At 47.9% G+C, this 14,145-nt stretch overlaps 1 protein-coding gene across 5 annotated transcripts in view; it reads left to right on the forward strand.

The window, feature by feature from the left end:
• The window catches only part of SAMD4A (sterile alpha motif domain containing 4A), a 205,177-nt gene that overhangs the window by 161,115 nt on the left and 29,917 nt on the right, over positions 1 to 14,145 (forward strand). For all 5 annotated transcript variants that reach the window (XM_032405149.1, XM_032405151.1, XM_032405150.1 and 2 more), the window contains 3 exons: positions 2,780 to 2,889; positions 5,090 to 5,176; positions 12,295 to 12,628. In XM_032405149.1, the coding sequence (XP_032261040.1) occupies positions 2,780 to 2,889; positions 5,090 to 5,176; positions 12,295 to 12,628 (531 nt within the window). The remainder of the gene's footprint in view (positions 1 to 2,779; positions 2,890 to 5,089; positions 5,177 to 12,294; positions 12,629 to 14,145) is intronic.

Raw genomic sequence — 14,145 nt, forward strand, 5'->3', positions numbered from 1 at the left:
GGCTTGGGAGGAGTGAAATGGTGCAGGTGCTCACTTCTCTGGTTTGTTTCCCTTTTAAGGGAGTTTTGTTTTAATCCCTGGCAAAGGAAGGTGCCTTATCTCCAGCCAGGGGGTAAAAGTAGGCTATGTTCTTAAGAACTGGGATTTGCTCTTCTTTGTTCATGTCTGAGGAAGGAGAGCCCTTTCAGCTTGCAGCACCGAGCGAGGCTCGGACATACTTGCCATACAAGCAGAGAACCTGTGCCTGCCTTGGGGAAAATGGCCAAGAGGAGCTTACATCGCCCAGGAACACATCTAGAAATAGCTTCTCGGGAAGGCCTACTCACCGTGTTGTGAAGTTGTGTAGGAACCTTTTGTAGGAAAACAACTCCCAGTGGCCCACATTTTCACTATATGGGTGAGGCAGGCTCTTTCATCCCTCTAACAGGAATTCTGGTTGTCCAAATCTTTTCTAGAAAGGAGCTAGTACTGACTGGAGTACTAGTCTCACTGAGCCAAGATTTGCACCCCACTCTCCCCAACTCTTAAAACACCATATTGTCCTCTTGGCTTATAAAATACCCAGTTTACAACATGATTTAGTAGCTCAGGATTCTGTTTTATCGTGAGTGGCTTTTACATGATGAAACTGTAGGGCACCGGTGAAAAGTCTGGCCCATGAGATGCTCCGTACTCTGTGACAAATTGTGCCCAAGTGTGCTGTGGGGTTGCCCAGACTTCACTGAATCATGATCCACTGAGTTTTCCGAGCAGCAACTTGGGACTTTTCAAAGATGTGAGTAGTCAACATGAAACCTGGTGCCAAAGCATTAACAAGTCACTGGCCCCAAAGCCAGAGCTGTAGTTTTTGCTGCTCACTCTGCAGAAAGATTAGCATTGTTTCAACAACAAAACGTGGTGGAGAATAAAGTCTGGTAAAATGGGTGCAGGATGTCACAGGAGGGAAAGTGCCAGAGCCTGAGCTGGAAGGGCCCGGACTCCATGCAACCGCAGTTTGAGTCAAGGAGGACATAAGTGGTTGATACTATGTGCCTGGGGAAGCCTTTTCTCTCTGTGGTTCCTGATGGTCCCAGAGGGACTCTCTGCTTGCGGTAGAACGAAGGGCCTCGAAGCACAGAATCAAGTGATCTCTTGCCTGAGATGACTGAGTTTGGTCTTCAAATGGCATTGGATATCCAATTCTATTTCTTTAGAGAGTCCCCTTCTTCAGCCTTCACAATACTGCAGATCAAGAGGTAAACTCACCAGGCCCACCCTCCCCTTGTAATCTTCGAATTTCGGGAGATCATTGAATACCCACATTCCATAAGCCTAGGTTGGGTTCCCCGGGGAGGCCGGGCCTGATTTCAGAGTAGGCCAGGTTTCTTTCATCAATCCCAGTTAACTACTTTAAAAATTGGAAATTGGAAGTTTCCCACTTGTTCTGGAGTGTCTGTCAGTGCCTCAGAATAAAGCACTTGGTGCAACAGACAGTATCTTGTAATCAACATGGTTAGGAATGGGTAATACTTTATAGGAAACATAAATAACATTTATCCAGTGCTTCAACATTTCAAAGTACTTTGAAGTCATTGTTTATCCAGCCCTACCATTGATGGGCTGTTTGGTCCTCATCTCACAAGAAGTTGCTACAAGGCAGGAAAAGGCCAGGAGTTGGGAGGCCTGGTTCTAGTCCCCATTTTACCACATACTTGCTCCGTGACTTAGACAATGACTTAACTTTGCCATCTGTAAAATGAGCGAAGGGTCGGGGAAGGTGATTCTAGAGAATTCTCAAAGATCTTATTAGCTCAAAAACTCTGAATTAAAAGAGCAGGGGCAAGTGCTTTGTTTTGGTTGAACTTAGCAAGGTGATAGTTTTCATGGATTTTGATATAGTTACTATTTAATTTTCCCAACTCTAGAATCCAAAATGTGGACTTATTTCAGATATGCTTTGGAAATTCTATTATCCTATGATCTAGCCAATCTTTGGGCCTTTCCAGTCCTGGTATATTTGTGGTTGCTATTCAAGGAAAAGGTCTGAGACACATCCAGACACATTCCATAGCCTGGAGAAATGGTCAGCGGGGGCACAAACACACACACACACACACACACACACACACACACACACACACACACTGGAGTGATAGTTTTGGAGTCTAGGATGCCCTTATTTTCCCGCTGGGGCATAGGAAGGCAGAAGAAGGATTAGGCTAAGAATGACAGCAACTCCACCCATGGACTGGGTGAGCTCTTCCTGTGGAAGTGGTAGAAAGAGCATGTGGAGAGCTACACTGAACCTAGAAGGAAATCTTGGAGATGAAGACTCATCATATGTAGTTTTAACATTCTAAGTCAGTTCTTTCCAAATCAGTAATGAAGTAGTCTGGCCAAAGCAGTGGTTCCTTGCCATGTTTTCGGTCATGAACCCCTTTGAGAACCTTATGGAAGCTATGGTGACTTCTGTCCAGAAAACTACTCATATATCCACAAATTGGGGTATAATTCTAGGGAATTCCTATATGCCCTGCAGCCCATGGACCCCAAGTTTGCAACCCCTGGTCTAAAGTAGAATAAGGGAGCCTGACAGTGGGAATGTCAGGGCTAGACCAAGACTTTGAAGTCCATAATTTGCTGCCAAAATGGAATTGAACAACTAGTAACATAAAGGGTTTTTTTCTTCTTTTTTCCCCTCTGACCATCACCCTCCTTTTCTTCTCTATTCCCACATCTTTTGTCATCTCTTGTTCCCGTTCAATTTCTCTCCCCATCTCTTGCGCATCTTGCACCACAGATGTTCCGGCCTGGTTAAAAAGCCTCCGCCTGCACAAGTATGCTGCGCTTTTCTCCCAGATGACCTACGAGGAAATGATGGCCCTCACTGAGTGCCAGCTGGAGGCTCAGGTAAGTGCTGCCGGTGACCATCCCCTGAGAAGGTGCCCCAGGTGGAACCTGAAGTTCCCGCCCAAGACAGACCTTGTTTGGACCCATACCTATCCCCACCCAGTAGCTTGCCTTGTTCTACGAGCTGCTAGGTGCTGGCCAGCATTACATGGTGAGTAAGGCTGGGTTCTTGTCTTCAGCGTCCAGTAGGAGGCGGGGGACCAGCACATAACTGCAAGGCAAATACGGCTCAGGAGAAAGAGTATTATGAAAAAGGTTCTAAGTTCAAGGTGGAATGGCCTAGAAGGAACATTTGACCAAGGCCTCAAAGAGTCTGTGTTCCAGCCTTTGCTTTCCCTGCTCCCTCCCTCCGTCTGTCCGACTAAGGGTGGTTTGGACAATGCCAGATTGGCTGTTTGTTGTCCAGTCCAGTTACAAATCAGCTAACTTCTAGTAGTTAGTGGGTAGAAGCACCAGGTCATGCCTCAGACCTTCCCCAACACTCTTCCAAAAACGTGTTCAGATTGGACTTAGTTGAGACTGGAGTAAGTTGTGCAAAACACTTTTTCTTCTAACTGCCTTGCATAACACGGGACCGTCACAGAGAATGGGATAACCCCAGGTCTCAGGTTTCATTTCCCTTCTGGGTGCCATCAAAGAGCAAAGTTCCCCCTTCCTTCTCAGGCGTCTTTCCCCAAGGCTAGGCCAGTCAACAGACCCCCCAAAACCAAACATGTTTCCTACCATGCTGTGCTCGAGTAACTAGATCTGACCGATGTGTTTGTTTCTCTTGTTTAAAATGCCATTTGCAAAATAAATAAAATAAAAAAATAAAATGCCATTTGCATGTTTCAAATTGACCTCAGTTTCCTTTGAGCAACAATTTAAAAGAATTAATGGTCTGAACAGGCTAATAGTATTTCCCTTGCAGGAAGAGGAGATTGTACCATTTGGGGCAGTACTGCCCTGGACTCATACCTCCCAGCAGGTGCTGGTTTCCCACTGCACCTTCAGTACTGTTAATTAACCTCTGCAGGCCTGGCTGAATACAAGTATTGAGATGCAAGACAAAGCCCAAAGTCACTGCACATTCTCGGAGAATGAAAAGCACTAATTTCAACTTCCTAACACTTCTCCCACCACTTTTTGGATCTCGATTGCCCCTTGAGATCCCAGGGATTGATGGAACTACTTCTAAGAGCATTTTTTGTGTTTGGGTCCGAGTTGAGGGGAAAAAAAATCTAAGTCCTCAGTTATTTGACTTGGGAAAAAACAAGACATAATTGACAGAGAAGGCAAAGCCAGAGGCCAGAACAAACTTTTCAGAGTAATTTAATTCACTTGAACCCAAAGTCAAGGCTAAACAGAAATCTGCCCCCAGCACTTCATCTTAGAGAGTGAGTTCAGTTGTCCCTTGAGTGTTAATATCTCTGAAGGAGATGTCTCTGGTGTTCCCATCTTTTCCTTCTGTAAGAGGAATTCTATGAATTGCTGCAAGAAGTCACCAGAAGTTTGTCTTAGAGACCTGACTTAAGAAAGGACCTCCTTTTTGGAACTTTGCAGTATCTCTAGTCAACAAGCATTGAACTAAATCCTTCGGCTCACCATTGCACACAGTTAAGCCAAAATCCACAGCCGTAACTGTGAATTCTAATCATTTAGCTCAAGTGATGACTGAATTGAGTTTTAGGTTCTTTTATATTCTGGTTTTCCTTATGGAGACCAAAGATGACCTGCAAACTGCCCAAAATGGCCCTGTGTTGTTTGGCACCCGGTGAGAACCGTATCAGACTTCAGAGATGGGAAAACCTAGGAAAGGTTGGAGAAAACAATGAAGCTCTGTATGGGATTGGAACCTTCAAGCAACCTGGGTGGGATTGAAATGACAATATGGAGAAGAGGGATGTATGACTTTAAAATGATCATTTAAGACTGTGAAGAAATTTCATGCTGGGTGGGTAATTTGCTGTTCTAGCTCTGTCTCTCTCTCTTTTCTCTCCTAAAGGTCACAGCCAAAGTAGGTAAATGTATAGCCAGACGTAGTCAGAACATTTAGTAAGGAGAGGTTTATGACAGAGGGGACTGAAGAGAGAGACAAATGGATATTTACTAGTCCACAAACGTAGGAACCAAGAAGACAGTAAAGTACTAAATAGCCTCCAGGAGTCTCTAAACTGATTCTTAAAAATATGTTTTTAAATTAACTTTTATTTAATTACAGAATGTTACCAAAGGTGCAAGACACAAAATTGTCATCAGTATTCAGAAGCTCAAAGAAAGACAAAACCTCCTGAAGTCTTTGGAAAGGGTGAGTGATCACCAGGGGAGGGCATATCTCTGCCGCTATGATGGGAAAAGTCTCAGCTGCAGGGGTCACTGGCAGACCTTATAGAGTGTTCCACCTTGTTTCCTTACCAAAGGCAGAAAAAAATGAAAGGATTTTGAAGTGAAGTTTCCTGGTTATGCACACTTCTATGGAACCTGACCACTGACATATACTTATTGCCTGGGTCCAGGCAGCCTGTGACTGGCCATCCCAGTAGACTCCAGCTTCAATAGAGGGAATCAGAATCATTTGGCTGATAAGCCCTTATCAGCTGCTACTGTCCCTTTTTTTCGCTGCCTAAACAGGTTCTCTTCCTATCTTTGTATCCAGACATTGCCCCCGTACTGGTATCATTTGGGGGACTTGGTAACTTTCTGATTTCATCTAAGGTGCAAAGGAGAGCAAGCCTCGTTCCTGTGCTGCCTCTGCCCCAAGCTGGGATTCTTGTGCAAGCACTGCTGTTGGGAGGTGGTTGGGATTGGTGGGCCGGAAGCTCCATGGGACACGCTACCTGCACAGCCTAAGTGGTCGTGTCGTCCAGTAATCCCAGGGTGCCTTTGGAAGGGAACAGAGTATGGAGCTAGGTGGGCCTAACACGAGTTCTGTGAGCATGTAAACATTTTAGGGCAATGAGAGTTTTTCTTTACTGATTTATAAAGATGTGTGTATATAATTTTACATAGAATATATAAAGTTACATTTAATGCATATCACATAAAATATCAAGTAATATATATAGAATATGCATATATAACTTTATAAGGAAGGTGGCTTTGAAAGCCTTGGGATCGACAGACGGGTAGAGGCTACTCACATGGCACATCCGTGCTCAAAGGCTCGCCCTTAATTAAAGTGAATCCCAAATGACAAACGACCTATCCGACTGAACCCGAGGCTGTTGTTCTTAATTCTGTTTTATTTACCAAGCAGTTTGTCTAACAGTGATTATTGCCATCTTTAACATAAGAACCCATTCTCTTTTGGGGACTATGCAAAAGGCCAGTTTTCTCCTCTGTTAGAAAGCTCGGGAAGTGTTCTCCCTAAGGACTAGATTGCTGAGTGTTATGGTGAAAGAGTGATCGTCCCCCTTTATCTCTGGAGCATCCTTCAGGAGCTCCCAGGAACTTTGTCACTGAGGAAACGCACCGACCCGAGAGACAGAGATGGAACTACTGCCAGCTCTACTCCCCGTGGCCTTGGGCCAACTCAGTGTGGGAACACAAGGGCAGCAAGGTGACACAGGTGCCTGGACGTGTCGCTGACTGTCTCTCTGGCCTTTGAGGAGTCCATTGCCATTTTGCGCCTAGAATAGTATTAATTCCACAAAAACACCTTCTGCCTGGCTCACTGGAATGGGAATTGTTAAAAAGATGACAAAAGTAATACAAAATCTGAGGGCAGCTAATGGCCAAGAAAAGAGCAGTAATGAGTTATTTTGGCATCTTTGGGGAAGAAAGCTTGTGTCTCTACCAGACCGGCACGTTGAGCTTGCTTCAGAACACCTGAGCTCCGACACCTGTGTGGTCCTCCCTTCAGGAGCTGATGGCCTGGGGGTGGGGAGCCTCAGCACCCACTGAGGACTCAGCCCCTTGGCTCTGTTCTCTCTCCTCTGGGACCCAGGGCCCTCCTGCTCTTGGAGGGAGGGAGTTGTCCCTACTGTGTTACCACTTAGGCCACCAGCCACAGACTCACACCAGCCCTTTCTGTGGCATTCCCAGAGGTCCCGAGCTGATTATGCTGTTGCAAATGCTGTCATCAGGCCCCTGCCTACAGCATTCTTACCTCACATAGAACCCAGAGATTTCTAAGGAGATAGCTGGGACCCCGCCCGTGGCTAGTTCATAATCAGTAGTTGCTGCAGGTAAGCTCTAGGTCCAGAGCTCTTCCACTCACTCACTGAATACGTACTAAGCAGCTGCCTTGGACTAGATTTACCCCCATCCACTGGAGACTAACCGTGAGTAATACAGAAATACCTGGTTCCTGCCTTTGGGGAGCTCGGATGCACACTGTGACACAGACATGTCACACAGACACAGCGGTGCCCTCACAGTCCCCTGTGATCAGCGCCATCACCGAGGCAGGTGGGGGGATCTTCCTGGGATGAGACACAGCGCTCTGCAGGTGTGAGGAGCAGGGAGAGCATGGAGGGGCCAGCACAGGCTGGAGACTCGGTAGGAGCCTAGAGCCAGCCTTGGCGGGCCCTTGAGCTAAGGTGGGGGCCGTGAGGGTGGAGAGGGACAAGAGAGGTCATTTAGCAGAAGTCCAGGCATCGACCCAGGTGCCGTGCCATTTGGGAACAGAAAATATAGGAGGAGTTGCCAGGGTGGGAGAAGTGGAGTTTAGCTGGACAGATTGTCTGAGGTGCCTATGGGACACTGCAGCGGAAAAGGCAAGTTAGTGGCCACGAGGATGATGCTAGAGTCCACAGGGTTTGAAAGACTCACTGTGGGTCATCTGTGTGGAAATGGCGGTTGGTTCCCCAGAAGTGTGTGTTGAGTGGTAAGAGCTGAGAACAGACCCCGAGGAGCACCAGAAGATGGAGGGACCAAACAATGCCAGAGGCTGAACCACCCCGAGGGTCAGAGAGAGTGTTTGAAGGAGGGAATCCCATCAGGGGCCGCGAATGTGTCCCATACAATGAGGACTCAACACCGCCCCCTGGAATCGGCCACAGCAGGTCACTGGTAGCCACGGTGAGGAGGGTCGCCAGGAGAATGGAGGGACAGAACGAAAACCCACGAACCAGGGAGTGTGAATGGGTGAAAAGGCCATCAGGGAAGGAAGTGTGAGATTTCTCAAGATGTCTGGTGGAAAAGGAAAAGAGAAGATAGAATGGTCACTGGGGCAGACTTTTCAACATTGATCTTTAATACTGAAAATGTTTCCACATGCTTTTATTCACTTTTTTTTTTTTTTTTAGTATTTATTTGACAGAAACACAGCGAGAACAGGAACACAAGCAGGGGGAGTGGGAGAGGGAGAAGCAGGCTTCCCGCCGAACAGGGAGCCCAATGTGGGGCTCGATCCCAGGACCCTGGGATCATGACCTGAGCTGAAGGCAAGTGCTTAACCAACTGAGCCACCCAGGGACCCCTTTACTGTCCTTGGGAACCTGGCATGGAGAAAGGACACACACACACACACACACACACACACACACACACACACACACACAGTGTTCCCACAGCTCCCAGTCCTGGCAGCCTGCTCACACTGTATGGGACCCAGGAATGGTAAGCATCTTAGGGCAAGGATTCTGCTGTATTCATTTTAGGTCTTGGCTCCCTGTAGGGCTCTGGGGTCTGGTGAATGAAACGTGGCAAGGGAGTGGATTTAAGTCGATGCAGGCATGCCGTCTACTGCATGAGAAGTCCAGTTGTGCCCATGCAGGGGGAAGGTGGGGCCACGAACAGTGTGTAAGTGCTGGGACACTGGCTGCCCGAGTCCTGTCTTCCAGATGATTTGCCCCTTGCTGCCATTACATGCCCTGTGAAGGTTCCAAACCAGTCTTCCTCTAAGACCTAAGAAAGCCAAGCAAGCGGTTGGTCGGCAAGTAGCTCCTTTTCCTGCATGTGGGCCCTGAGTTGTGCCGCCCAAGCTGAGTGCTTCTTGGTACCTGCTTCTTGGTACCTGCTCTGCCATGAGCTACTCGACTTGGCCCATTAGTGACTGGACAGCTTCGTTTTTGCCTCTTTGTGTTTATAAGGTAGGATTATATTTATGGTCTGAAGGATCAATATAGACTTGGGTTGGTTCCCTATTTTTGTCAACATGGAGAATTAATTCCCAAAACCAGTTGAGGACACTGGAGTGAGTCCCACTTGGGCCATTTTCTAGCTTCCTTCTCAACCTGGGCACTCAATGTTGAGTTCTAGAATTGATTTTGAAGAGTTGGATATGTAACCCCATGGAGCCTGGCCTAAAGCACATTGTTAACTTGTTGGTAGCCAAGCGTTTTCTTTGAGACACTGGCTTGAAGGCTAGGGGGGGAAACAAAACAAAACTCTTCATGATTCCTGATAAGATAGTTTACAGAAAGTGTCTGTCATTATTCATTAGGTTTATGGTTTCCTTTTTGGGGTGGCTGTCTCCAGTGGAATAAAATAAGATTTGAACTTGGGGCAAGTGTATGTTTCCTGTTTCAAGGAGTTCAGCTCTTAGCATAACCAAAATCTCCTTCCTCCCTCACTGAGTAACTACAGAAGTCTTATGGCATGTGACAGGAGTGGGCAAGGGTTGCTTGGTGGCAGCTGACAAAATGTCATGAGCATGCATTTGCTCACCTCAGTGGTCGCTGTCACATGGGATAGCGTGGCAGGAGGCATGTGATCTCCCAAATAGGCCGGTCAGCTCTGCCTACTCAGCCTCACTCTGAGGAAGCTTCATCCCTTCTCTCTCATTTCCTTTTCCCCCACCTCAGTCAGGGGCTGGACAAGATCAGAACCTCCCACCACCACCCACTTACCAGGTGCCAGTGAGGCAGTTGGCCGGAAGTGGAGGACTTTGAGGCAGGGGTCCCCCAGTTGGCACATAGTTGAGTTGGGAAAGACAACAGGTGCTCTCCTGGGGTGGGCCAGCTAGCTTACCTCCATAGACCCTGCCCAGGTAGATCACCACGTCCAAAGTCAAGGAATCATTCACACGCCGTCCCCTAGACTCTGGAAAAGGCTGGTCCAGTCCAGGCAGCAGGAAAACTGGCAATGATCAGGAGCACCCCCCGACTCTCACATCAGGCCTGCCAGCACAGGCAGTGACCTAGTCTCACCTCTGCCATATCCACCAGGTGTAGAAGGAAGGCGGTAGACTCTAAAACCCTCCTCTTTAAAAGAAAAATAGACTCTCTCCTCTAAAATAGGCTGGAAAGTAGCCCTGAGCAGGACTGAGACAATTCTGATGGCTACTTAGCATTTCACTGTCCTCAATAACCCTGGGTGCCCACTCAGCTAAGCTTCTGCGTCCAAACTCCTGCGCAAAGCAGGTTCCCGCCAATGACGGGGTCGGGCTCTTGGTGGTCTGCTGCCCAGAATTGAGATGTTGCCTGTCCAAGGCTGCCATCGTCAGGTTTCCTTTTTCTAATTGATTGATTGGAAAGTCGGGTGTAGATGTGATCGTGTTCCGTGGGCTTGTGTTCCTTGACACCATCAAGCAATTTTTCTTGGTAAGAGAGGATCCCAGGAATGGATTGGTACTCATGCTTCAAGCTTTTATAATGATGTCCTTGCTATTCTGGGCTCTCGGGAGATTACGTACTTCATTAGTAATCAGGGCCCCGATTGTCAGTGTCCTTCATGGGCCCCACGGAGAGGTTTGCGGCAGAAGCACCAGGACAGCCCCAGGGCACAGGGCCAGGCTGCTCACCATGCCCAAAAGCCTCCCAGGCCCTGAGCCCCGGCCCCAAGCCTCGGAGCCCGTTCTGTGCCTCTGTGAGCATCTGGTGCACAGATAAATGTCAATCAGAATCCACTTTCACTCTTTTTCTAATACATAATGGCCAGTATGTCAAACTGTAGGTGCAGAAGGACCCAATTTTATTATACAACATATAAAGCTATTCATATATTATAGACAACTTCAGTTGATCCTTGAACAAATGGGGTAGAGGGGCACCCCCCAGTGCGGTTGAAAATCCATGTATAACTTTGACTTGCCCAAAACTTAACTACTAATAGCCTACTGTTGACCGGAAGCTTTACTGATAACCTGAAGAGTGGATTAACACATATTGTGTGTTATATGTGTTATAGTCTGTATTCTTATAATAAAGTAAGCTAAAAATAGAAAATGTTAAGAAAATCATGAGAGAAAATAAATTTATAATACTGTACTATATTTATAGAAAAACAATCCTCAGCTAAGTGGACACACAGTTCAAACCCATGTTGTTCAAGGGTCAGCTGTATCATAGACACATAGATTATACATATTTCTCTCCAGAATGATTCTTTGAAAACATGTCACTCCCCTGCTCAAAACCTTCCCTGATGTCCCGTCTCATTTAGAAAAACTTCCAGCATCCATGCCTCCACACTCAGGCCCCGGGAGCAACCTGGACCTGATTTCCCACCCTCTCCCCTCACCACCCTGCTCCACATCAGGCCTCCTTGTTCTTCCTCACACACTCCAGGCGTGCCCCACCTCACAGCCTTTGCCCTTACCGTGCCCTTTGCATGGAGCACACTTGCCCAGAATCCTCATGCCCGCATCCATTTGGGTTCCCTTTCCAACGTCCACCCCTCAGAGAGCCTTCCCTCACAGCCACCTGGCCTGCACCTCAGTCCCTAGCACACGATATGTTCATCTCAGGGCAGGATGTAAACTCCCAAGGGAACCATAAAGGCTGTTCCCGCGGTTCCCCCTTGCCTAGCACGGTGCGTGGCTCCTCAGGGCCCTGGCCACAAACCTAGTAACTTGACAGAGACGCACAGGACACCATAACTGACACCAACCTGCAGCTTGACAAATATTAACATCCTTAACAACCACCCAGTGAGGCAGAGACGGCTGTTATCCGTGTGTTCTACACAGAGAAACTGAGGCACAGAGAGGTTAAGTCGTTTACCCGAGGTCATACAGCTGTGTCCGAATTTGAACCCCAGCATCTGCCCTAGAGTCTGTATTCTTCACCACTACCCCGATGATGCCTGTGTTGGGGGCTGAGTGAAGGTGTGAATGAGCAGCAGGTTCCTTCATGCACAACAACTCATACACAGGACAGGAAGTTACCACGTGACCCAGCTTTATTATATAGCTTCTAAAGTGTGTGCCTGTCAACTGTATAATGCTTTTTATAGAAATTCACTGAAGAAGCCAGGAAAGGAAATGTACAAAATCATTCTAGTGATCACTTCTAGGTGGTGGGATTTGCAGGTGATGTATAATTTCCCCACTATGCCTATCTGTATTTTCCAAGTTTTCTGCCCAGGCTAATAACAGAATGATAAAATTAAAGTGATTGCCTTTGCAAAGAATGTTGTGATGAAGGGGCCAGCAGCTGTGCGTCCTGTCTGGGAACGGCTTGGGGCAGGGGAATCGAGGCATCAAGGCAGGCCACCCCTGTTGCTGCTGCTAACAGAGGTCTTCTCCCTCTGACCATCCAGGACATCATCGAGGGGGGCAACCTGCGCATCCCACTCCAGGAACTGCACCAGATGATCCTCACTCCTATCAAGGCCTACAGCTCCCCGAGCACCACCCCCGAGGCTCGCCGCCGGGAGCCCCAGGCTCCGCACCCGCCGTCACTGATGGGCCCTGAGGGCCAGAGCCCCGACTGCAAAGACAGTGCCTCGGCCACCGGGGCCACAGCCACCACCTCGGCTGGGGCCAGCGGCGGGTTGCAGCCACACCAGCTGAGTAGCTGTGATGGGGAGCTGGCCGTCGCCCCCCTGCCGGAGGGGGATCTCCCCGGGCAGTTCACACGTGTCATGGGGAAAGGTAGAGCCTGATTCTCACACCTCCCCCCTTTTCTTCGCTCACCACCACTAACCAGAGCTCCGGGTTCCTGAGGAGCTTCCCCTGAGTGCTGGATAAACCTGTCGGGGTAGATGCCATTAGCCCATTTACAGATGAGGAGAGTGAGGCTCAGAAGTCACCTGAACTCCGATCCCTCTAATCCCCAAAGGCCTCCTCCTTGACCCTGTCCCCTTTATCTCCCACTCCCTCAGACCAGGGCTTGCTGGGCCCTCCTAGCAGAGAGTGCTCGGTGGGCTTCGGGCCTGTGGGCGGAAGTCGGCCCTTCCTGCAGACAGCACGTGGAAGGCACCATGGCCGGGCCGAGTGCCTGTCTGGAGGGCAGGACAGAATTCTCATGTGGTCCTTTAGGGGAGAGCACTCTTGCCACCTGGACTGCCCTGTGTCTCCCCCATGAGTGGCACAGTGATTACGTGATTATCCTTGAAAAGTCCAATGCTGGAATAATTTGTGCTCGAATGGGGTGTTTCACAAGAAAGTGTGATTGTGTTAAAAAATGCAGTGAATGCCCGTACTTTTCCTTTGGGAAGGAGAAACATTTTTTTCTTTATCGTCCAATCATTTTAAAGAACCAAGTTTTTACCAAAAGAAATGGACACCTGAGTCTTACAGGTGCAGTGAGAAATGCCCTGTGTGTACACGTCCTAAAAAAGACTTCCATCCATAGAAATCTGGCTCAGAGGAGATGACTTGTAACATCCCTTTGAGCAGAGATGCCAGTAGCTTGATGGCCAGGGTGGGTCCTTGGTCTCCCCCCACTCACCTCTGAGCCCTCTCCACCCCCTGACCTCCCACCCCTGAGTGGGCTCTTAGCTGTGTGGGATTAGAACGGATGACCCTGTGGGAGTGCACGTCTGAGTGTGATCCATGATGGGCTCAGTCCTCAGAAGACCCAAACTCCTCTGGCATGGCTTCTTTTTAAACTTTAGCTACTTTCAAACAAATTATAAAATCAATTCATGCTCAACATAAAAAATCAAAACTAAACAAAATGATGGAAGTAAAAAATAACCTGTCTGCCAAGCACCACCATCTTCCTCCCCACAGGTGACCTCTCTAAACAGGTTTGGGCTGTCCCTTCAGAAACTTCCTAATAGTCATATACAAGCACATGAGTATCCTTTTTACACACAAACAGGTGTTGTTTACATGTTTTTCTGCAGCTTGTTTTTTCTACATTGTATACTTTTAATATTTCTATCAATACAATATCACTACCCAATTTCTTTTTTGAAGGTTGCATGCCGTTCCACTGTATGCTTAAAGCATAATTCGACAGGGCCCCAGTGAATGGACATGAAGGTGGTTTTCGAGCTTTTGTCAATACGAATGATGCTATACTGGGAGTCTCTGTGCAAAGATAGAGTATAAATGGAATTCTGCAACAGATTGGTTAATGCAGGATTAGGGGGAGAAAGGAATCGTGATGCCCAGGTTTCAAGCATGGTCTACTTGAGTGCAAGGCATTTTCTCTTCTAATT

Source organism: Phoca vitulina, unplaced genomic scaffold, assembly GCF_004348235.1.
Source record: "Phoca vitulina isolate PV1807 unplaced genomic scaffold, GSC_HSeal_1.0 scaffold7, whole genome shotgun sequence".
Taxonomy (NCBI): Eukaryota; Metazoa; Chordata; class Mammalia; order Carnivora; family Phocidae; genus Phoca; species Phoca vitulina.